This window comes from Crinia signifera, chromosome 3, assembly GCF_055691185.1.
Source record: "Crinia signifera chromosome 3, ASM5569118v1, whole genome shotgun sequence".
In the NCBI taxonomy this organism is placed as follows: domain Eukaryota; kingdom Metazoa; phylum Chordata; class Amphibia; order Anura; family Myobatrachidae; genus Crinia; species Crinia signifera.
Window position 1 is genome coordinate 207625934 of NC_139219.1, and position 26011 is coordinate 207651944.

Genomic DNA, 26011 nt, shown 5'->3' on the forward strand with positions numbered 1-26011 from the left:
TGGCTCGCTGCACTCGCCACACTATTCTATTCTCGACTCCACGCCGACGTGGATAGTGGGGGTATGAAAAGGTCGGAGGACGCGTACCGCTGCGCTCGCCACGCTTCGGGTTCACGTTGATCGTGGGGTGGCGTAAACTAATTTTGGGGGGCCATTTCACTGTTCAGGGGTGTTTTGGGGGGGTTCTGGACCATTTAACATTGTTCCCTATGATGATTTGGGTAAATTGAGGCATTTAACATTGTTCCCTATGGGAAATCGCGGGCATCCCCAATTTTACTAACGATGCCCACGATCACGATCGGTGTGGCCGTGCTAGGAAACAAGTACCGATTACGCTAACTACTTAAGCGGCTGTGGGAACACGCTCTATTGACTACGCTAACTACTTAAGTGGCCGCGGGTACACTACGCTGATTCTGACAGGGACGCTGACTACGCTGGCCGCAGGAACACTATGCTGATTCTCTCTTTGTTGCAGTATGTAAAAGTAGATCTCAGCATTAACCATCCATCTCTATACTCCTTGTGGTATATAATTGGTGATTGGAGAAAAATATTTATTTTATTTGATAGCAGATACAGTAAGGGGAAAAAATAACTTTCCTAAAATTCTGATTGTGCACCTCTCAACTTCCTAGATTTTCTTCTTATTCCGATGCATTCTACCATTTACACCCACTTTTTGGTATTACATGTTATGAATACTTTAATTTGAAGTTTCCTTCCTGTTGTAGATAATCTGTCATTTTCATCTCATTATATTTTCATGGTTTCACAATGAATGCAAATCACACTAAAACCAACCGATGTATTTTAACTTGGCGTTCTGGGAAATATAGTTGAATAGCCCGTATCCATATATCCCGTATCCAAATTATTTAAAAAACCTTGTTTTTATGAGTGACTTTTTTTTGCACACAGATAATTGACAGGAGTCCCCACCAACCTCACTCCGCACTGCACCGCCTGTTCCCGCAGCACAGGAAGAAAGGCAGTCACGAGACGGCCAGCAGGCAGTTGGGGGAAGCAGCCGTGGGAGCTGGCAGTCACGATGGACGCCTGCAGGCCAGGTGAGTGTGGTGCTGCTGCTGTCAGAGATGGTTAGCGGCAGCCGTCTGGCTGCTCATTTGGCCCGGGGGTGGGTGGTCTGCTCAGTAGAGACCCTGCCAGCAATTTGCCCGTAGGTGCGAGCAGACCTGGCTACTAATTTCCTCCATTTGGGGGGAGGGGGGTGTGGGCAGATGCCTGGCCGCGCTAGTTTGCTCCACTTGGGGGGGTGGTCTCGTCAGCCGCCCGCCCCTGCCCTCCCATTTGCATCACGGCGGGGGTATCCGGGTAGAGTCCCATGTGGTCATTTTCTCCATGGGGGGGGGGGGGGGGTGCGTGCGGGCAGATGCCTGGCCGCCCTAGTTTGCGCCACATTGTTTTGAAATTTGGCCCACTGTAGACATTTGAGGCTCATCCCCAGGGGGTGTGCTTTATAATCCACAGTGATGCCCGTAAGAGGGAGAACAGTGCGGATACCTCATCCCCTTCATTCCTTCCCCAGAGAATAGTACCTCTGTACCCAGATCTAGAAACTGTTCTAAACTTCATTTACTTGCTGCAAGTTCCAACAGACCTTACCCGAGGAGATTTATAGGGCACCACACAAAGTTTGTTTCATGTTTTTGACAGCTTGTACATGCACAAATAAAAGATATTTGTGTGTATTTTATGTGTTTGATGTGTTTATACAACATAAATGCATTTTATGTTCACACATGGGTCCCATCATTAAGATACAACATTGAAATATAAAATTATTCCGAAATAAGGAATAATCCATTATCCGAAATTCTTCTTGTCCCGAGCATTTTGGATACGGGATACTCAACCTGTCGATCAGGTTACGAATAAAAATATTTTATTTCTAAGTCAGTTCAGTAGGAATGATGAACGTTATTTCAGAAGGTCAATATAAAATGCATTATGAGCCAAAAGTTAGATGCGGATAGCAACAAGATTTCCTCTATTTAACTGCTAGCAGCTATATTGCACAAATCTCAGAAATCCCTATATTTCTTGCAAGCTATATTCTTTTGTATATGCATTTGCCTATGCCTATATCACAAATGATGCCTACTGTTCCAGAGTATTTTTATTGTTAACAAGCATATATTTGTTTATATTTCTTTATTAATTGTTATATGTGGCCGCCTATCTTTGTTCATATTTATACTTCTAAAAATAAATAGCATTTTATTGCATTTATAATTAAAACAGTCTCCATTGTTTGAGCATGTACTCATGGTGTAAGAAAGGAAATAATATTTATTAGCGCAGTTTTCTATTCCCTTTGGGAACCAGTAATAAGTAAAATAGTTATAGTTACAAGCAGCGACTCAGAGGCTATTGATTGTGCAGTTTCCAAGCCTCTTTGGCAATATATACCTGGTTTGATTGCTATTTAACCATTACAATGGTGGATAGGAGTAGAGGAATATATGTTAATAGTGGATAGACATGCAATGGAAAATTCAGATAGATTTCTAAAACATCAGTAGTGCACATTGCTCAAGCCTGTCATATGTCAATATTAAAACATGCATTAGCCCTATAGGAGGAGCAGACTCTCCACTCTAAATAACTGAGCTTAGTATGCAAGCACTAGAAGACTCTTATAACACAAACCATCTCTGTGCACTTGATAACCATAAAAAATAAAATGCAATACAATGATGCCAGGACAATGGCCAATGTGCTGCTGGCATGATCAAACAAAATTTCCTACAATTGCTGAGTCCAGTGGACAAACTAACTAAGCATCAGTTAATTACAACCCAATGGACAGATTAATCTGCATTTAATTTCAGCTTCAAAAATAAATAAAATGTTTAAATCCATTGATTTTTGTGGTCTAAAAATATGGTTATGGATCATTGCGTAGGACCATGATGGAAGGTTGACATGGGTTAGGTCAACAGGGTTGATCAGAAATGGCAACTCTGTATTTTGGGGATACGGTCACTAGGTCGACATGCAGGAAGGTTGACATGACTGTAGGTCGACAGGGTCATTAGGTTGACACAAGCATTAGGTCAAAATGGGGTTTTTAAAAAAAAAATCCTGAATTTTGACAGTCAACATGGAAACTGAAACGTAGTGCTGTGTCCTCTCGCATGCTTCGAGCACGGTGCCTCGCTATGCTTGTACACTATTTTATTCTCCCAACACGCCCTAGTGGATGGTAGGGCATGAAATACCGCCTGTCGGCACATGTCGGCTCAATTTTTTTTTAAACCCCATGTTGACCTTTAGATTGTCGACCTTCCCCATGTCGACCTAATGCTTGTGTCAACCTAATGACCCTGCCGACCTACAGTCATATCGACCTAGTGACCGGCCATTTCTGATCGAATCAAATAGTGCAATTTCGATGAAAACCATTTTCTAGTGCTTAGTGCTTTTTTATTGGTTTGAACTTCGAACATGCTATTTTTACGATAAGATAAAAAATGCCCCTAACCAAGCCAAAATGTCGTATGGTGCTGTAATATGGTGCTGTAAATGGCTGTTTCGCAACTTTTTTTTTTGGGAGGAGTGCCTGGAGTTATGCAAGTGATTGTTGTATGTAGTTTGTTGTTTTTTTTTTTTTTCCTGTATTCTTGTCCTTTTGAAGTTTTTCCTATTTTATGTCTGGTTTCTCATTGTCTGTCTTGTCCTTATCTATTTGTGTGTATCTGTAAGTTGTCAGTATTTTGTTTGTCTGGTTTTTTTTTCTTACATTGAGCAGAATGAAAAATAGGGTCCCAGATATAGGGGAGGAAGGCGCAGAGGAGAAGACAATCAGGGTAAACTAAATCTGGATGGAATTGTATCCTGGTCAATTCACTTGTACTCAACTATGAAGTGCCTATTGTGAGGCAGACAGCACAGTAAGGAGCAGTTATGCCACAGAAGTGCAGACAGTTGGCTATTTTGGGTGGACTGTGGAACACAGCAGGAAGCAATATCCAGACAAAGAGAAAGATGAAGATGTCTGAGTTCAGAAGGAAGCACTTGGTGGTGGTCTCCAGCTTTAAATGGAACACAGGTGTCCACACACACGCACACACACACACACACACACACACACACACACACACACCTTTCCCAAAATATAACCATATGGCTTAATTTGACATGTTATTGAATCTGTGACTTAGCCAGGCCTTGTATTTCTTAAAATTTGCTACTGTAATCTGCTACAAAAATGTATCACAAACTTTTTTTATTTGAATTCATCCAATCGCTACTCATGGATGAGTAGGTTAGGTGTGCTATGCAGGTCATGCAAAATTAAGGAAAAAGGAAAAGGTATAATTGAACACATCTTGATTATCATCAGCCAATGGGGGGAGAAACAACAGCCCAGGTCTTAGATGGCATCAATTTACGCATCAGCGATGCACACCTGCAGCCTGGTGGCATTTTTGGGGCTTTCTTACTCCATAGACCACTATTAACTTGCAATCGGTTACTTCAACATGTAATTATATAATTATTTCCAATACACAGGACGGTATCCAAATAGCCACATTAATAACTGTAGCTACTGTACTTGGATACAAGGCAAGATACATTTTCTGAAGTATAATCAGAAGAGGTGATAACTTCTGCTAAAACACATGGGTCTGAGGCTTTTCAAGGAACATATTTGTTTTTGTGCAATATAGGGTAATTTACTATACAGTAAAAATGGGCTAAAACTGAACTGCGCATGGCTTTAAAATTCTCGTTGTTGCCATACGGTAAATTACTGCTTGTTATAGGATAACTGTTTTACAGGTCTCTCGGAAAGATATTTAGAACAAAGTTAGGCACACACAATGTAGTTTTAATATGTACAAATTTTATCTAATGTTAATATCACCACCTTAAAAAAGGGATACGGTCATTAGGTCTACAGCAACTATGTTGACAAGCAATGGGTCGACAGGTCAACATGGGCATGGTCGACAGTCAAATTGTCTACATGGGGTTTTTCACTGTTTTTATTAGTCCACATGTGCCGACAGGCAGTATTTCATGCCCTACCATCCTCTAGGGCAGTGTTTTTCAACCACTGTGCCGTGGCACACCAGTGTGCCTTGAGCTGTTCTCAAGTGTGCACCCAGATCTAGAGATGCCCAAACCACTTTACAGCAATCACCAATTCAACTATTATTTACTGGTCTCTACTTTTCATGTAAAGGGCCAATGTGTTTTATTTTGTTACCAGTGTGTTTGTTTTTTATATGGGGGCCAATAGGTTGTTTTTTTTCCTGTGGGAGCCTATGTTTTTGCCCTGTGGTTATCTCATGGTGTGCCTTGGCAATTTTAAAATCTTATTTAGTGTGCCGCAAGGTAAAAAGGTTGAAAATCACTGCTCTAGGGCATGGTGGGAGAATAAAATTGTGTGCCTGAAGCATAGCGAGCGATGCAGTGCACTTCAAACGGTGTCCTTGTCAACATTTGGGTAAAAAAACAATGAAAAACCCCATGTAGACCTTTTGGCTATTGACCTTGCCCATGTCGACCTAATGCTTATGTCGACCTAATGTCCTGTCGACCTAGACCCATGTCGACCTTGCTGCCTGTCAACCTAGTGGTATCAACCCAATGCTTGTCGACCTAGTTGTTGTACACCTAACAACCCACACCCCACAAAAAAGATCTTCAGCCAGAGCCATAGTTCATGACAATGAAATGCCAGCTATATTATTGTGCGGTCATCCTCTATTACTCGCAGATTTTAGGGTTCTGAGCTGCCACAAATATTCCAGGTGTCATCTGTAGCTTTTGTTTAGCCATCAGGTAAGTGTAAACATCGCTACAACAAATGAAAATGTATTTTTACAATGTCATTTTTATTTTTGGTTTTCTTCGACAAAACATTTTAAATGACTGAATTCCCCCCAAGAAAAAAAAAACCCAACCATTGTTTTTGGGACTTTAGGAAAAAGGAATGGGAATATATTTTAAATTAAGCTATAGTGAAAAGTTTACTAAAATATATAGAACATGACATTTATAGGACTATTAATAATTGTGTATTCCTTAAAACAGAAATTAATATCTTTAGGTTTTGCAGATGCCTTTAGGCTTTAACACAGTACTAGAGCCGACGAACTCAAGAGAAAGACATGATACCTTGGGCACATCCATGAATACCACACATTAAACCCTGCAGTCATCCTACACCTGCAAAAGCTCCAACAGTGAACATTTTATGTCAAAACAAATCAGGCAAAATGAGCAATTACCAAGACAGTTTAAAAAGAGAATAATCGTAATTTCTCCCATTTAATAAACTATTTTCAGAAGTTGTTTATTGCCATAGAGGCACAAACACCTGCTCTCCTTAGAATACAAGATGCACAAGCAAATTTAATAAGGAAATTAAATAGTAAAATTGTGTCTGTGTGCTAATAGATGTGTTTCAAGTATTTGAGCAACAATATGTGGACCTAAACAGTTAGTGTGCTACTAACACTACATGGTTTACACACATGTGGTGGTTCTGTACAATATCCCTTTCCTGCTTCACATGTTAAAAGGAATAAGTAATGTTACAATTATTACATTACTGCTTTTGGAGATTATACTTAAATCATAAATCATAATTACAAAGTCTTTTAAAGATCAGTTTATATAATACATGGTGTAAAAATACAATATATATATATAAATATGTAAAACATTTCTTAAAACGTTTGTATACAGTTTCAAATGAAATAGCTGTGTCCATATGCAGCACACATCTAGTACGTTATTGTTGCAATTAGTTTGGAAGTAACAAGACCCTGACCGGCTAACTGTTGTATAATCTGGTCAAGGAGTTCATGGAATGGCGGATTATGCAATAGACAGCAGCAAAACATAATATCAGAGACCAACGCTGGACTATATAACACTTAACCATTAAAAGTATCAAGACATCTGAAACTAGATTTTAGTACAACAGCAGTAGGGCCTCATTATACTTCTACTCAACAGGCGTCTGCAGATGCACCAACTCCTTTTCTTGAATTATACAGATGATTCTGGCTAGGCCTGTAGCTGCTGGCTTCCAGCAGCTACAGGCCTAGCCAGAATCATCTGTATAATTCAAGAAAAGGAGTAAACAAATAAGAGATGTATTGTTTTTCACGTTAAAGTCAAACAAACAATTAAATGAAAATTACCTGACAGCCATTCTTCTGACATTTGTTCTGCCTCAGACTTCATACAAGGCCTATCTGAGGGCTGTCTCCTGATTGCAAAGCAAAAAAAACAAGCAACTATGTATTTGGAACAACCCTTGCAATGCAAGGGGAGCAAATCTTTATATTTTATGTGGGAAAGCATGTTCAACACCATAATCAGGGATGGCATTGAGGTCAACCCATCAATGGTAAGATAGACGTGTGTAGATTCCTGTACATTATGAAGCAGCTGTTTCTAACTCGATGCTTCTAGTCAAGTGGTTGAGTGTTGCATCGATCATGTAGGTCGGGGTGCAGACCAGAATTCCTACAGCCACAGAGCACCACATTAAAAGGCATAATGCTGAAGCTTTGCTCATCAGAGCTTCTTCAAGGGTCATTGGACACTACCAGCCCTTTCTCAGGAGACCATTATTTTTTGTTATGTTACATTAGTTTCCTTGAATTCTCGTTGGAATACGCTGGCTGATTAGTTAAACCAGGTTTTTTGGGGGTTTTGTAAGGAAAATTTCAAGTGATGCAATGTTCAGTTGCATTGTAAACTCGTAAATTCCATCAGATTGTCATCTGTTTTGTCATTAGTAATCTGCAAATTTAAAGTTGAGTGATGTTTTAAGTTAAATGAAAATCACTATAAAATGTGTGTCGCTGAACGACTTGCATACACAAGCACTTAAATCTAATCACATTACATTTGCACCTAACAAAAAGGTGCACCTCAGTCCATGCACATTCAGACACTTGTACATCAGGAGAAGCACTAATACTAGCATTAGCATACAGCAGGGATGGGGAACCTTCGGCCCTTTAGCTGTTGTTGAACTACACATCCCAGCATGCCCTGCAAATTTTAGTATGGCCAAATAGCAAAACTGTAGCAAGGCATGCTGGGATGTGCAGTTCAACAACAGCTGGAGGGCCAAAGGTTCCTCATCCCTGGCATACAGTCATAGATAATACAGTAAACAGATGCTAAAGCAGCATGCAAGTCAGCCACTAAAGCTATTATTGCAGCAAACTACATGAATATAAATAATATGCATAATAACAACCTTTGTTAACCTTATTATGCATAGCATGTATGCAATATATTGTTAACGATGCATGCTGCCATGGGTCATTAGCAGTGTCCTCTGTTTGTAAATGCAAGAGGATGGATGATATTGGTAGCAAGAGCCATGTTGTGGACAGGGCCGCCGAGAGGCAGGGGGGGAGGGTACAATTTACCGGGGCCCGGGACTGTCAGGGGGCCCGGGGACACACACTCACTTTTTTTTTTAAAGGCAGCCGGTGTGCGCCGCATGCATACTTGCCAACCCACCTGCATTAATTTCTGCTTGACCCTCCTGTTGCCCCGCAAAGCCCCTCTATCCTCCCGGTTTTCGGAGACTGTCGGGGGGCGGGGCTTGCATGATGAAGTCAGTCAGCCACCGCAGGGGTTGTGGGTAATGGTGGGCGAGCTGCTGTGTGCAGTGTGCACAGACACCGGAAGCCTGTGCTTCAGGAGCAGAGACAGAGCTTGCAGCCGGGGCTTCCTTGAGGCTGACCCCGCCCACCACACTGGGTTCCGTGCTCTTCCTTCCTGCTCCTCCTCTGCTTGTGCTGTGCTTCATCCCCCACCACGCTGACTGCTGGGTCCCTGGAATGAGTACAGCCAGGTAAGTGCTAAGGGAATGGGGGCTGTGAGGGGTATAAAATAGTGTTTGTGTGTGTGTATTAGGTGTAATATGGGGATGCTGTGTTCAATGGTGTTTTGTGCAATGTGCTGGTTACTTAGTGTAATATGGAAGGGGGGAGCTGTGTGATGTACTATGGTGTTCTGTACAATGTCCTTTGTGTACAGGCTGTAATATGGGGAGCATAGTATAATGTATACTATGATGTGTGCAATGTGCTGGGTACTGGGTGTAATATGTGAGGTGGGGAGGAGCTGTGTGATGTACAATGTGTGTGCTTTGTGTGTACAGGCTGTAATATGGGGGGGGCACTCTGTATAATGTATGTGTGCAATGTGCTGCATGTACTGGGTGATCTGTGTATAATGTACTATGGTGTTGTGTACAATGTGGTTTGTATACAGGGTGTAATATGGGTGGCATAGTATAATGTATACTATGATGTGTGCAATGTGCTGTGTAATATGGGGAGCGGACTTGCCTTCCCTCCTGCATTTTGCGAGCTCCCGCTGCCCTGCAAATTGAAGCGCAGCTGTGTAATGCAGCTGTGACGTCAGTGTGTAGCCCTCCTGTGTAATGCAGCTGTGATGTCAGTGTGTAGCCCTCCACTGTAATGCAGCTGTGACGTCAGTGTGTAGCCCTCCGCTGTAATGCAGCTGTGAAGTCAGTGTGTAGCCCTGCTGTGTAATGCAGCTGTGACGTCAGTGTGTAGCCCTCCTGTGTAATGCAGCTGTGACGTCAGTGTGTAGCCCTCCTGTGTAATGCATGTGTGACGTCAGTGTGTAGCCCTCCTGTGTAATGCAGCTGTGACGTCAGTGTGTAGCCCTCCTGTGTAATTCAGCTGTGATGTCAGTGTGTAGCCCTCCTGTGTAATGCAGCTGTGATGTCAGTGTGTAGCCAGTACTGCGCTTGGTAATTTGGTCTTTACTTGCCACTGCAGGACACACCCCTGAGTGACAGTAGACACGCCCCTTGGGTAGAATGTGATACGCCCCCCATCAACAGCGCACCGCGCAATGCCTTACAGAGCGATCTATAATCTCCCTGAAACTAGTTTTTCCAAGTAGGCAAGTATGCGCACGAGTCACCTGGTCAGCTGATTAATTAGTGGACAAGTCTAGAGCAGGAGAGCGGGTCAGCAGCGCAGCGGCAGCCTGTTACTGTGTGCAGACAGTCCAGAGGTCCACCTCTGCGGAGCTTCTGCAGAGACACTGTGACTGTGTGTCTGCAAAGTGAAGTAGCCTGGGACCGGAAGCTGCAGTGTGCACATTAGAGGGGGAAGTGCTGTGGACTGGAGCCGGAGGAGCTGTCTGCTAACAAACTAAAAGTAAAAACGCTGCCCTGAGAGACTCTCATGTAAGTAAATGTGTCTGCCCCGCCTGGCTTAATACATATCATGTTCCCCCTGGCAAAGCATGTTCTCCCTGGCAGAGAATGTATTCTCTGGCAGAGCATGTATCCCCTGGCAGAGCAGGTAACTCCATGGCAACAAGCATGTATTCCCTGGAAGAGCATGTATCCCCTGGTAGAGCATGTTCTCCCTGGCAGAGAATGTATTCCCTGGCAGAGCATGTATCCCCTGGCAGAGCAGGTAACTCCATGGCAACAAGCATGTGTTCCCTGGAAGAGCATGTATCCCCTGGTAGAGCATGTTCCCCCTGGTAGAGCATGTTCCCCCTGGCAGAGCAAGTAACTCCATGGCAACAAGCATGTGTCCCCTGGCAGAGCATGTATCCCCTGGCAGAGCAAGTAACACCATGACAACAAGCATGTATCCCCTGGCAGAGCATGTATCCCCTGGCAGAGCATGTATCCCCTGGCAGAGCATGTTCCCCCTGGCAGAGCATGTAACACCATGGCAACAAGCATGTATTCCCTGGCAGAGCATGTATTCCCTGGCAGAGCATGTTCCCCCTGGTAGAGCATGTTCCCCCTGGCAGAGCAAGTAACTCCATGGCAACAAGCATGTGTCCCCTGGCAGAGCATGTATCCTCTGGCAGAGCATGTATTCCCTGGCAGAGCATGTATCCCCTGGCAGAGCAAGTAACTCCATGACAACAAGCATGTATCCCCTGGCAGAGCCTGTTCCCCCTGGCAGAGCAAGTAACTCCATGGCAATAAGCATGTATCCCCTGGCAGAGCATGTATTCCCTGGCATAGCATGTATTTTGCAATACAGTGTGTGGCATAATGTGTAATGGACATTATGGCATGTGGTATAATTTGTAATGGGTGTGTGACATGTGTAATAGGCATTACAGTGTAAATTTTTGGTGCGCGCCAGTGGCGCGCACTGTCCCTGTTTGCCATGCCCTGATATATATATATATATTTTGTCAATGCAATTACAGCCATTCAGTAAGCATCCACCTTGGAAGCAGTGGCATAACAACGGGTCCGCAGACCCCGCTTGAGGAAGCCTCTGTGGGGCCCCGGAAGTTGTCGTACCGGGGCCCAGGATTTCTCTTGGCGGCCCTGGTTGTGGAATGGCTACATAGCACAGCAGGTGAAAAAGGGGTGTACAATTTAAAAGCCCTTCCTAAGTTTATTCCTGCTGATTTGTTGGGTTTTTCAATTATGTGACCTTTTGTAAAAACACATAAAACTAGTGGTTTATGAAACTAAATTACCTTTCTCCAAGAATAAACATACATGACCCCAGTAACTGGAGGCTGCAAAGTACTGTAAATGCCTGGTGCAAATGGATATGGTTTTTAATTATTGATGATTCTGTGCTACAAAATGTATTGCCCTGTTCAAGCTGTGTTGGCTTTTCTAGTTTTCTCTTTTGTCTTGGTAGAAATAAAATGAAATCACGTTTTAGACTCTCTGGCTAGTATATATTAGCAATTAAGAAAGAAAATAATTTAAAGTGTAACAAAATGTCCTAAGATCCATCTACACCGAACATGTAGGTAGAAAGTAACATAGGGGGTTATTCTGGTTTACTACTCCTGGCAAATTCCTTCTTAGATGGACAAAACCATGTGCACTGCAGGTGGGGTAGATGTGACTTGTGCAGAGAGAGTTGTATTTGGGTGTTTTTTTATTTCAAAGTGAGATCTATATTGCAGTGTAAAAATACAGCAGTCAGTATTTACCTTGCACAGAAACAAAATAACTCACCCAAATCTAATTCTCTCTGCACATTTTACATTTGCCCCCTGCAGTGCACATGGTTTTGTCCATCTAAGGAGGAATTTGCCAGAAGGCGTAAACCAAAATAACCCCCATAATAATTAAGGTTAAATAAATTTGGTTGGACTTAAATTCATTAACAGTCGTTGCGCTGCAACCGGCAAGGAGTTCCAGAATTTTACTGCGCTAATGGTGAAGAATCCTCTTCTTCATTCAGTATGGAATTTATTTTCCTCACGCCTCAGTACATGCCCGTGTGTCTTAAGTATAGCCCTGTTGCTGATCAAAACATCTCCCAGTTCCTTATGATTCCCAATCCTGTATCTGAACATACTAATCATATCACCTCTCAACCTCCATTTCTCCAGTAAAACCATATTTACCCTGGTTAGCCTATCTTCGTATTCTAGTAAATCAAGACCTTTTACTAGTTTAGTCGCCTTTCTCTGTACCGGTTTCAATTCATTAATGTCCGTATTAAGGTGAGTCGCCCAGAACTGAACACAGAATTCCAAGTGTGGTCTCAGCAAGGCCTTGTAAAGAAGCACTATCACATTGGCTTCATTTGAATCCATTCTCCTTCAATGCAAGCCAGTGTCCCGTTTTCTTTTATTACCCATTTTATAATCTATGATGACCCCCAAGTCCTTCTCCACTGCAGAATTTTCTATATCAACCCCATTTAGCCTATAAGTCCTGTAGCTTGTTCATTTTTTGTTCCCATAATTAAATACTTTATATTTTTCAACGTTAAACTCCATTTCCCACCTTTCTGCCCACCTTTCCAGTTTAATTAAGTCGCGATAGGGGCTGATATCGCTGGGAATATGGTTGCTGCCGACCATATTGCCAGTGATGGGAGTTTGCCCCGGCGATAAATCGCCAGGTGCGTGCTCCCGTTTTCAGCCCCCTTCTAATCGCTGGTTAGCTCCTGTGACCAGCTGATTACCTCTGCGGCACTGCCTTCAGAGGTTTCTTTTCATCAGCGACCATCTCTGGTCGCTGATGAAAAGGGGGCATTGAGCAATACATCACTCACTGATATATATCGCCCGCCAATATATCGCCCCGTTTGTACGCACCTTTAATTTCACAAGGGTCATCCAATTGTGTCTTCCGCAAATATTGCAATCTTACTCTCTATGTCACTACCTATATCATTAATGAATACATTAAACAAGGTGGGTCCCAATATTGAACCTTGCGTGACTCCACTTTGGACCTTACCCCAGCTGGAATATATGCCATTTACAACCACTCTCTGTCCCCGAAGTTTTTAATCCAATTACAAATTTTATCTCCTACCCCTAACTTAGATCATGGAAAGACAGCACTCAGTTGCAAAAGTTTAATATGTATAGATGGCCTTATGGTGCACAGGTCTGTATTGCAGTAAATATATTGACACTCACCCTCCTTGTAGAGAGATAGAAGAACCGGCACTCATAAATAAAATCACGTTGGATTTTCTATTCTAACATGGAACTGGTATATACACACGACCAGACAGCCGTTTCAACTGCTTCTCACAGTTTCCTCAGAGCTTTCCTCAGGCGCCCCTGGGGAAAACTGTGAGAAGCAGTTGAAACGGCTGTTGGGCCGTGTGTATATACCATTTCCATGTTATAAATAAAATCATGTTGGATTTTCTATTCTGAGTGCCGGTTCTTCTATCTCTCTACAAGGGGGGTAAGTGTCAATATGAACTACCCCTAAGTTACCTAGTTTTATTAATAACTTTTTATGAGGCCCCCCTACAGACTTCTTTATAGAAGCTAACTAAATTAGTCTGGCATGATCTATTTTTGACGAACCCATGCTGAGCCTTACTTCTTATCACCATCTACTGTTCTAAGAAATTTTGGATACTATCTTATTATTCCTTCTAATTTTTTCCCACAAAGGAAATAAGGATGACCGGTGTATAAGTGTATAATTTTCAGGGTTAGTTTTGCTACCTTTCTTCCATATTGGTACTATGGGGCAGATGTATTAAGCCTTAACAAGAGATAAATGCAAGGGTGATAAAGAGAGATAAACGTCCAGCCAATCACCTCCTTGCTGCCATGTTACAGGCTGTGTTTGAAAAAAGTTAGTAAGGAGCTGATTGGCTGGATGTTTATCTCTCTTTATCACCCTTTCATTTATCTCTTGTTAAGGCTTAATACATCTGCCCCTATGTTAGCTATACACCAGTCTCTTGGTACCATCCACAAGTTTATGGATTCATTGAATATCAAATATAACGGTAGTGCTACGACAGAACTCAATTCTTTTAGTATCCTAGGGTGTATTTCGTCCGGACCAGATTTGTTACTGTGTACGTCTTGTAAATCGATTTTTGACTATTTCCTCGCTCAAACATACAGTTTGTGGGCAATGCTCAGTTCAATCATTGAACTGAGCATTCAATCTGTTGGAGAATCTCTGAAGATTCTTCCCTTGTAAATACGAAGCAATTACCAGGATACCCTGCGTGTTTAGTGGGCCAAATATTTTCCTTCCTAAACCATTTCCCATTTATATAAAATTGTAGAATGATTTGGGATTGGATTTGCTATCTGCAGCTATTTTTTGGGTACTTATGTAATATCTGGGCTCCCGTTTTTCTTATGAGACCGCGTCCCCTCGCGGGGCTCGCTGCGCTCGCCACGCTTCGGGCACGGTGGCTCGCTACGCTCGCCACACTATATAGAATCAACTCCATGCGTAGTTGGATAGTAGGGGTATGAAAAAATGGGGTGCATTTAACATGGGAGCCCAGATAATACATAAGTACCATTTTTTGTGCTGTCTCTAATTTAGCCATCTTGATTGTATTTTTTAATTTCTTATTACGTTCTTTATATGCGACAAATGATTCGGGTGTCCCATCTTGTTTAAATGCCTTGAATGCCCTCAAATTTGACTTTGCTCTTAAGCCAGATCTACTTCCTCTTGCCTTATGTTCTTTTATTTACCATAAGAATAAATTTATCAGTGCCCTCCTGCAGGATTTTTTATTTTTAAATTTGCCACCTTTTAGCATACCTCTAAATAATTCTTTCCAGTTTGTATCCCTTAAGTACGCCTCAAACTTATCAGTTTGCTTTTCTGAAATTTAAGTACCTAGTTGCTCCAATCTTTGTTAAAAATTAAATCAAACATGATCATATTGTGATCACTGTTCCCTAATGTCTCCATTATGGTTATATTAGAAATAATGGCCCTCTTATTGCTTATCAGAAGATCCAGGATAATATTATTTCTAGTTATATTTTCAATAAATTTATACAAATAGTGGTCATTCAGGGCATCATATAAAACAAATTTCCCTTAGTGGTACTACTTTAAAACTACCTAAAAATTGGAATGCTAGGTCAAGCCTCTCGTAATAATAATGGGGGTTATGCTAGTTCACTCTTTCTGACAAAATCCTTCTTAGATGGACAAAACCATGTGCACTGCAGGGGGGCAGATATAAAATGTGCAGAGAAAATTAGATTTGGGTGAGTTATTTTGTTTCTGTGCAGGGAAAATACTGGCTGCTTTATTTTTACACTGCAATATAGATCTCACTTTGAAGTAAAACCCCACCCAAATCTAATTCTCTCTGCACAAGTTACATCTGCCCCACCTGCAGTGCACATGGTTTTGTCCATCTAAGAAGGATTTTGTCAGAAAGAGTGAACTAGAATAACCCCCAATGTTCCCTAAGCTGGCTGCTTTTCCAACTTGTGCTGGTTGAATGATTTACTAGATGATGATAATAAAAATGTAATATTTATTTTCTAATAAAAGAACAATTGTTCTTAAGAACATATAATCACACATTTTACGTTAGTCTAATCACTGGTTCATCCGTAACAACATATATCTTCATCATCCTTTCTTGCCGACATTAGAACCATCTCATTATTTGTAATGTTTATTATTTCCCTTCCCTCCCTCCTTAATATAGCATATAGGACATTTATAATGTACTCTCTATGGGTCCTCTACGCCAAAGATTCTTACTTATATTAAATACCTTGTCATAAGTTATTTATTAGATGAGTTCTTCTTTCCTCCCTTCCCTCCCTATTTGATGTGCTAAATTAATGCATTAGATCAGTATGAACAATATTATATATATATTACTGTTTTAAGATATTTATGTACTAATAAATAAGAGAACATATTTGTACACCCTATATATCATTCTCTCTATTGGTATCCTCATATGGTTTATGAATTTGTTTATAATTTTTCAGACCTTCCCTCTCCTCCCTGTAATATTTATGTGAGTTTAATATCACTGTTTATTAATGTCATTGCATTTATAGTATTTCTGACTATCAATAATGAGATCACAGAATAACTGATGAAACGGTACTTGTTTCCTAGCACGGCCACAATCGCGGGCATCGGGTGTCATTTTTAGTGGTATACGACGCGACCGACGTGATGCCCCCGATTTTCCCATTGAAATGCATTGAAAACAGTCAAAATCGGGTCGGTCGTGTCGTATGCGGCTAAAAAAGGCTTAAATGGTCCAGACGCGATGCCCACGATTTCCCCATAGGGAACAATGTTAAATGCCTCAATTTAGCCGCGATGCCCCCGATTTCCCATAGGAAACAATGTTAAATGGGTCAATTTACCCAAATCATCATAGGGAACAATGGTAAATGGCCCAGAAACCCCCCAAAACACCCCTGAACAGTGAAATGTCCCCCCAAAAGTATTTTACGCCACCCCACGATCAACGTGAACCCGAAGCGTGGCGAGCGCAGCGAGCCCGCGAGGGGCGGCGGTAGGCGTCCTCCGATCTTTTCATACCCCCACTATCCACGTCGGCGTGGAGTTGAGAATAGAATAGTGTGGCGAGCGCAGCGAGCCACCGAGCCCGAAGCGTGGCGAGCCCCGCGAGGGGACACGGATACCTTCACAGGTAAACGCTTCCCTTCGCGGGCTTCACAGGTACCCGCGTGCGCTCGCCACGCTTCGGGCTCGCCACACTATTCTATTCTCAACTCCACACCGACGTGGATAGTGGGGGTATGAAAAGGTCGGAGGACGCGTACCGCTGCGCTCGCCACACTTCGGGTTCACGTTGCTCGTGGGGTGGCGTAAAATACTTTTGGGGGGACATTCACTGTTCAGGGGTGTTTTGGGGGGTTTCTGGGCCATTTACCATTGTTCCCTATGATGATTTGGGTAAATTGACCCATTTAACATTGTTTCCTATGGGAAATCGGGGGCATCGCAGCTAAATTGAGGCATTTAACATTGTTCCCTATGGGGAAATCGCGGGCATCGCACCCGATTTTTTAGTGCATGCGATGGCCGCGATGCCCCCGATTTTTCCTCACGATGCCCACGATCATGATCTTTGTGGCCGTGCTAGGAAACAAGTACCGATGAAACTAATGAACTTTCTCTACCACCGAAATTTCATGTTTATATAAAAAAAAAGGTACTTGTTTCCTAGCACGGCGCCCGTCGTGGGTCATCGCATACCTTAAGTTAAGGTATGCGATCGACCCGACCGACACGATTTTGGGCTATTTTTAGCCTTTTTCCAACAATTAAAAAAATCGGGTCCATCGCATGCCATTATAATGGCATGTGATGCGACCAACGCGATTTAACATTGAATGCATTGTACTCAATTTTAAATTCCTATGTAAAATCGGGTCCATTGTATGCCATTATAATGGCATACAATGTGACCAATGTGATGGACCCGATTTTACATCAATGCTAAATGGGCCAATGTACCCGATTTTTTATTGTATTGCCCCTCAGACCCCAATTCTCATTGTATACCCACCCTGATGGGCCCCCCCATTGTTAACGTCACCCCAAGATGAACGCCAACCCGAAGCGTCCTCTGACCTTTTCATACCCCCACTATCCACGTCGGCATGGAGTTGATTGTATATAGTGTGGCGAGCGCAGCGAGCCACCGCGCCCGAAGCGTGGCGAGCGCAGCGAGCCCCGCGAGGGGACGCGCAATACCTGTGAAGTAATGCGCCGGGATCGGTGGCTCGCAACACTATAGAAGATCAACTCCACGCCAACGTGGATAGTGGGGGTATGAAAAGGTCGGAGAACGCATACCACCGCTGCGCTCACCACGCTTCGGGTTGGCGTTCATCTTGGGGTGACGTTAACAATGGGGGGGCCCATCAGGGTGGGTATACAATGAAAATTGGGGTCTGAGGGGCATTTAACATTGGGCCCAATGTAAAATCGGGTCTCAGGGACCATTTTACATTGGTTCCAATTTAAAAATCGCATCGAACGCATCGCATGCGATTTGGTTGCATGCGATGGACGCGATTTTTTAGGACCCGATAGATGCAATTAAAATCGCAGGCGCCGTGCTAGGAAACAAGTACCAAAAAAAAAAAAAAAAAAAAACCAACAACATTAAATGTTATAAATGTATTAATACATTAATTCTCTTAGTCTATGAAGCTTTTAAGGAGACTCTGAACTCGAGATCATGTAGTAACTGAATGCCTGATCGGGAAATAATTTCAATTTAAGAGTTTTTTTTTTTTATCATACTCCAATAATCGTTTTATTTGTATTATCACCATACTTCCGGGTCACATGATCGGGACTCACGGTTTCTCATTGAACTAAACAGCTCTAACCAGGTGTGCAAGATATTTATTTTATATGTATTATATGTTTACACTGCCTTCTATTTTGTCCTGACGACGGGGGAAATGTTTACCTTATAGACCAATAATGGAATAAAGATTGGTCTTGTTTTCACCGCTGATTGGAGTCCCTGAGTGCCTGTCTTTTTCTGAATATTTACTGTGGGATGTGTGCTGACGCTGCCCTCATTGGATGGCACCAGGGCAAGGTATCTGACTGCAGCTTAGATAAGTCCTGAGCAACAGCTCTCACTCTATGCTTTTATATGTATTATGAATATTTGATTTTTTTATCTATTTTATATTTATCTGACTGCCTCCTAAGTTTATCAATATGAATTAAGCAAGTTTTACTAGACGGTTTTTCATATCAATTTGATTTTAACCCACATGTGTGTATCATTCCTAATCACTTGAAAGGTTTATATTGAGTTACCTCTAACCAAGAATATTCATTTGCTCCTGAGGAAGCCGGAGTGCTACATCCGGGGAAACGCATTGAGCTTTTTCAATTTGCCACCAACAGTTTATTTGTTGAATATTTGAGAACTCATCATCCACCACTGGAACCTGCATATGAGAAATGCTTTGCCCCTAATTAACCAGTACATCAAGTGGTTCTCAAAGACTCCAGAAATCCTGGTAATTTACCATCTTATCATATGAAAATTTAGTGGACACATTTTGCAGACGTGGGACAATCCATCCCCCATCATCTCCAATTATCAAAACAACTGAACATCATGGAATAATCCTATAAGCAAAATTCTGCATCCGTGGACTGGTAATATTAACCTTCTACATTTCATTTGTACAGTTGGAACTGTTACCTCTTAGCAAATCTAGCTCCAGATACACAAATTTATATACAGTATTATATGTATATTTTTTATTTATACAGTTATTGTGATTTAGGTTATATAGAATTGTTCTTTTATTAGAAAATAAATATTTAATTTTTATTGTCACCGTAAATCATTCAGCCAGCATTGGCACATTTCTTTTTTCTTGTATACAAAATCATTAGGGGAGTGATTACCCCCAGTGCCAGCTGCTGCTAATTGCGCAACACACAAATCGGTACTTATGTAGTATCTGGGCGCCCGATTTTTTGATTGTATGCCTTAAGTTAAGGCATACAATCAGATGCGATGCGATATCGCTCGCCACAGGTTTATATCCAACTCCATGCCCACTTGGATAGTAGGGGTATGAAAAGGACCCCTTTTCCCATTGAATTCCATGTTAAAATGGACTCAGTCCATTTTAACATTAAATCCTATGGAAAAATCGGGTGCATCGCATCCGATTTGGTCGCATGCGATGCGATGTGCCCGATCCGACCCGATTTCTAAATCGGGCGCCCAGATACTACATAAGTACCCACAAATCTTCTAGTGTTTTTTGCTTTTATCACTTGTAGCAAGAGGTCTTTTTCCTCCGTATTTATGTTGCGTGGTTTATAACACATCCCTACTACAAGTTTACTAGCCCCTTTATTGTTAACTGTGATTTCTACTCATACCTATTCTATTGACTCCATTGTACTCTCGAATAGGTCTTATCTTATTTATGGTTTTAAGGATGGTTTAACATATAAACATCCCCCCTCCCCTTCTACCTAATCTATTTTTTCTAAACAGACTATAAACCCTCTATGTTAGCCTCCCACCTATGTGATTCGTCCCACCAAGTTTTGGTAATACATAGGAGATCACTTAAGACTACTTTCAGATCAACAGTAAAATTTAAAAAAAGTAAATTCATTCAGAGTTCTCTATTGAGAAAGCTTTATTATTTTGTGTATGGCACAAACCCTTCTTGAATTTAATTTGCAATAAAAACACCTCAAACAAGTGTGCCAAAGCAATGTACAAGCTCCATTTACACACAGTATATTCACAGTTTACAATTAATTTAACATTATTGCAGATAGCTGTTCCATTCTCACAAAATAAAAGATTTTTCTGGGTAGAGTAATGAAATGTTTGGTTTCATTTAGACACAAGGTGTTGATGTATTTATAAATGCTTTCAATGTAAGCAATTAAAACTGGCCTTTCAAATTGCAAAAAACCACCACAAAGTGAATATTTAAGGCTTTATGGATGAGGCTCTTCTTAAAGATATACAAATACATCAAAGCCATTGAAAAATAAAGTGTCCTTGTTTGGGTTTCATCAAAGTTTAAAAACGGATTACTGGGCATCAAACATCACTTGCCAATACATTGCATACACTGTCAACCTTATGTTGATGTTTATATCTGTAATTTCTTTTTCTTATTTGTCCATTCAATGAAATAAGGCAAGAAGTGTTTTGTAGACTGCTTGAGGTAGTGTGTTACTTATAAAGTCCTCTACAAACAATGGAAACAAGGCTAATAGGCAGAGTGTTCTGGTACATTACGCACTGCGGTTCTAGGTGTCACCAAGTAGATTTAGTTTAAAGTTTTCCTGTTTATAGTTTTGAATTTTAACAATGGAATATTTATATAGCTTTTTTGTTTTGTTTAACAGATTCTAATTTACAAAACATTCTCGAATAGAATCAAGTATACATTAAAATCACATTGGCAAAAAAGTGTATGTAGTCTAGGCAATGAATACATTCCTAATGACATTATAAAAATAAAAAACACTCTATAGACCTACTACCTCAGCACAAAGATCCTCCCACCCAGGAGTGGGCAATAGATTTTTTTTTTAAAGGACTCAAAACTGTTAACTGGTCCAACAAGGCGGTGTCATTACACAGGTGCATTTAACAGCAGAGAACTTTAGATGACATAGACCAGCATAGCGTGTTTCACAGCCCAAGCAGAAGGAAAAGGATCACTATATTCTATGATTAGATATTTTCAACTGAAAACAAACCTCATACACACAATCATCCATTGCAAAAGTTCTTCTGCCTGGGCATGTCATCAGCCCAGCTGAAGAACAGGTTTCATTCAACTGGGCTCTCCCGATCTACAGCTTACAATGAGAACAATATACTTATACTCATTTGCATATATTTCAAAATCACAGGACTACTTCTGTTGATTTATAGCACATTTTCTTAATCATACAGCAGCAGCTTCTTTTTTTTTTTTTTTATCTCTGAAGGACACCATCTAATCTGGTAAGTAGACCTTAACCTTCAAGTCTCTTCCTAACCTGCCACAGAGACTGCACTGTGATTATTTCAGACAATACTTCCTAGGAAAAATGTACAAGGCGGCAATTTACTTTGATCACATGTTGTCCATCATTCTCCTAAGGCACATCTTAGCATTGCACCTGTATAAATTAATTTTATATTTAAAAACACAGGTGTTCTAATTTTACTATTAATATCACATGTACCGCCTTTGATATCATAACGATGAAACACTTTTTGCAACCTACTATACAATTATAAAAATATACACCAGTTAAGCTGCCAAAAAGTAAAAAAGTAAAATTTCCACATAACGGTCATTTATCCCTAACAGATCCACAAAAAATGGTCAGAATAGATACCCCAGAAGTTAAAAAAATTAAAACATTTTCATATGTAAAATCGGAAATTAAAAAAAAGACCAATGCACAGTAGTGTGTACTACTTATTCAAAATAAAAAAAAGACCAGTAAAATATAAAATTACAGCATTAATCTAGAGATCCTAGGTAAAAGACATCTGACTGAAATAAGGCACATACTGTCCAGGCTGCATCATTTCAACAGAAGTAATAAAAGAAGGGATGACAAATTATGTTCTGGTAAAAACAAGAGGCTGGATGTGGCCCTTGAAGCAGGGATACAGTATGGGAAGACACAGGAGGCAAAATGGAGGTGGATCTCTACACAGACGTGGTCACTCTGTCAATGGAGTTATTGACCTCATTTTTGTTAGAGTCCAGTCCCTTAGCAGCATTCATAGTGGTACGCAAGTTCTCCACAGTTTTCTTCATGGTCTTCAGCTCCCCAGGATGAGGTGTGGCTCGCCTCAGAAGAGTTGCCTAATAGTAAGAAAGAGCTCAAATTATATAATAAATATGATATAATCAAGCAACTGTAACCAACATAAAGGCATTAAAATAATAATACATGCAATACTGCATTCATTGCATAATCCATGCCCTCTCTTTATATCATCTCCTTTAATACAGTATATATACTACAAATAAGTAGCAGACAACAGTGATGGTTTACAGACCCTGTAGTAAGCAGAGGGATAATATTTTGGCACTCTACAGAAGGAAAAAGGTCTGTAGAATGATTTTCCCCTTTAGAATTTAGGCTCATTTCTTAGAATATATCTCTGCCACCCTGATAATTGCGTCAGTGTCCTGCCCCTGCTGCAAATGTCTTTATATGTTGGGTACTCGTCCTAATTTGCCTGGTTATTTTCTTGTTTACAGCTCATCTATGTATGTCAGGCACTGTGTATGCCTTGTGATGGCCATTTAAATAAATAATAATAAGATTCCACTGCATAAACAATTTAGAGGTTGCCATGTGCAGAGTGCTCTAGAATGCAGCACTTCGATAAAATCTAGCAGAAAAACTTGTTCAAATCAATTTGGCATCCCTCATTAATATAAAAGTTACAGAAGACGTGTATTCTTATAGCATCATTTACATTTTTCCACAGACCAGAAATGATTAAACACATTTACAACGAATATTGCATGTTACAGAAATACTGGTATACACATTAGTATTTGTTTATTTAAAGGCCAACATGAAGATCCTTCAGTCTTTACATCCTCTCTCACTGGAGGCAGCTTTCCACAATAGAGTAAAAGTACGGACAAAACGGCCCATTGCTTTGCTATGTATAATTACCGTATTTGCCGGGGTATACCAACAATGAAATGCCCACGGGTCGAGAGGGCCCGACTATCATGCCCACAGGCCGGAGGGGCCTGATCTGTACCCACGGGCCTAGTGTCCGATCACCCGGTGGTCTAGGGAGGGGTAGGTGGCCTGGGGCCACCTAACTGCTGTTGGGAGAGGCCACAGGGGGGAGCTTGGTCAGCTCTTCTGCTTTCCACCCCTGCTGGCCTCTCCGGATCCGGCTGCCATCTTTCTTCTGCCGCTGGCCTGTCCTGGCCAGCGGCAGCACCACTTCTCTTCCTGCAGAAGGCGCCGGAGATCTTCTTTCTTGATCCCGGCGTCTTCTGACCTCTTTAGCGGCCGCAGGAGGTCTTCTCCCCGCCGCAGTCTTCTGCGCCTTCCTCCGGCGGCTTCCGGCATCCTCTTGCTCCTCAGCCGTGGGACTTCCTTCCTCGCCCTCCTGGCGGCGTCTGACGTCAGACGCCGGGGCGGGGCCGAGTCGGCGCATCAAGTGCTGATTGGCTCGCCGCAGCCGTCTGCCATTGGCTTCCGACTCGTGAGCCCTTATTGGCTCCCGAATGGTGGGAGATTCAAATCGCCGTGAGCGACGCTTTGGATTGGCATCCGCAGCGGCGCCAGATTCAAAGCACTGCTCCGTTCGTCGCCGCTTCCATCCCCGCTGTACCTGTACTGTGGGTGCGGGGATCATACAGCTGATGCCCACGCCCGGCTCCCCTCCATTAACCCTGTGCATCCTGTCCTGATCCCAGTGTACCCGGCGTAAAGGACGACCCTCCCACTTGGAGGCATGTTTTTCAGGGGAAAAAGGTTGTCTTATACGCCGGCAAATACGGTACTTGTAACGTGAGTAGGATTCTGTACGTAAAAAGTATAAGCCAATAAAATGAAAATTACCGTTTCATCCTCTTCATCTTCTTTCTCATCATCTAAAAATCGAATTGCACTTATTCTATTCATTTGTCGGTCATTCCAAGTGTCATCAGACACATCATTAACCAAACTCTCAAAGGCTCCGAATCTTTGTAAATTATCTGTAGGATAGAAATTATAACAAGAAATTCAGAAACAGAAAAAAAAGCCAAACATAAATAGTATGCTCAATACAGGATTGCCTCCTTGCTTTTAAACTATACAGTGTCCTCCCCGTGCTTTAATTTTTGATCGGTCCGCCCAGCAAGAGCCGCCCTGTCGCCCGGCACTCTAACCTAATTAAGGAAAAATATCTACAACATAATTCACAAATACACGATATAGCATATATTTTTCCCCAGAAGTACCTTCCAGGGACTCTTTTTTTTTTTTTTTTTTTTTTTCGAGTGGGCGGGTACCATGGGACCTGCTCCAATTGGACAGGCAGCGTCTGACAGCGGGTGCCTTAGCCTGTGTACGTCAGCAGCGGGCGCATTGCAGAGGGCAATGGGATGGGTTAACCCCATGGCAATAGGCAGGTTATCCCCATGGCAACGAGCATGTTAACCCCATGGCAAGGAGCATGTAGATAAGCGGAATTAATGTGGCTTATTATGCAATAGTCTATACAATATGTGGTATTATATGAAATGGGCATTATGGAGTGTGGTATAACATGTAATGGGTATTACAGCATGTAATGGGTATGGGACGAATAGTAGACATTACAGAGTACATTTTTGGCATGCACAATGTCTGGATTTTTAGCATGTGTTTGGTGGTGTGGGCTGAGACAGACTTTTTTCAACTGCAATGAGTGACAATAGGCAGTGCTAAATATTCCCCTCTGACAGTGCAGCACCTCACTTTTTTTTGGTACTCTTTACCTAGCACGGCGCCCAAGATCTCCATCGCGGGCGCTGCGGGTAAAGAAATCGTGGGGATCGCGGGCATCGCGGTCAGTACATTAACGGCCGCGACGCGATGCCCGCGATTCCCCATAGGGTTCAATGTTAAATTTAGTGCTGCCCGCGATTTCACATTCAATGCTTCAATGGCCGCGATTTGCCCATAGGAATCAATGTTAAATGGGCCACAGAGCCCAAATAGGCACAATTAACACTTAAATGTCCCCCAAAATTTGTAACGCCACCCCACGATCCACGCCCAAATAGGCACAATTAACACTTAAAATGTCCCCCAAAATTTGTAACGCCACCCCACGATCCACGCGAACCCGAAGCGTGGCGAGCGCAGCGAGCCCACGAGGGGCGGCGGTACGCGTCCTCCGACCTTTTCATACCCCCACTATCCACGTCGGCGTGGAGTTGAGAATAGAATAGTGTGGCGAGCGCAGCGAGCCACCGAGCCCCGCGAGGGGACGCGGATACCTTCACAGGTAAACGTGGCCCTACGCGGGCTTCACAGGTATCCGCGTCCCCTCACGGGGCTCGCTGCGCTCGCCACGCTTCGGGCTCGGTGGCTCGCTGCGCTCGCCACACTATTCTATTCTCAACTCCACGCCGACGTGGATAGCGGGGGTATGAAAAGGTCGGAGGACGCGTACCGCCGCCCCTCGCGGGCTCGCTGCGCTCGCCACGCTTCGGGTTGGCGTGG

General features: G+C 42.2%; 1 protein-coding gene and 1 long non-coding RNA gene across 2 annotated transcripts in view; one reads left to right on the forward strand and one right to left on the reverse strand.

The window, feature by feature from the left end:
• LOC146064147 (uncharacterized) overlaps positions 1–26011 on the forward strand; it is a 338403-nt gene that overhangs the window by 99012 nt on the left and 213380 nt on the right. Inside the window, exon 2 of the long non-coding RNA XR_014471757.1 lies at positions 925–1073. This is a non-coding gene — a long non-coding RNA (uncharacterized LOC146064147). The remainder of the gene's footprint in view (positions 1–924; positions 1074–26011) is intronic.
• The window catches only part of LRRC1 (leucine rich repeat containing 1), a 132292-nt gene continuing 126711 nt past the window's right edge, over positions 20431–26011 (reverse strand). Inside the window, exons 13-14 of the mRNA XM_083177325.1 lie at positions 24380–24516; positions 20431–22644 (exon numbers count right to left, since the gene is read on the reverse strand). Coding sequence (XP_083033451.1) covers positions 22486–22644; positions 24380–24516 — 296 coding nt within the window. The 3' untranslated portion in view covers positions 20431–22485. The remainder of the gene's footprint in view (positions 22645–24379; positions 24517–26011) is intronic.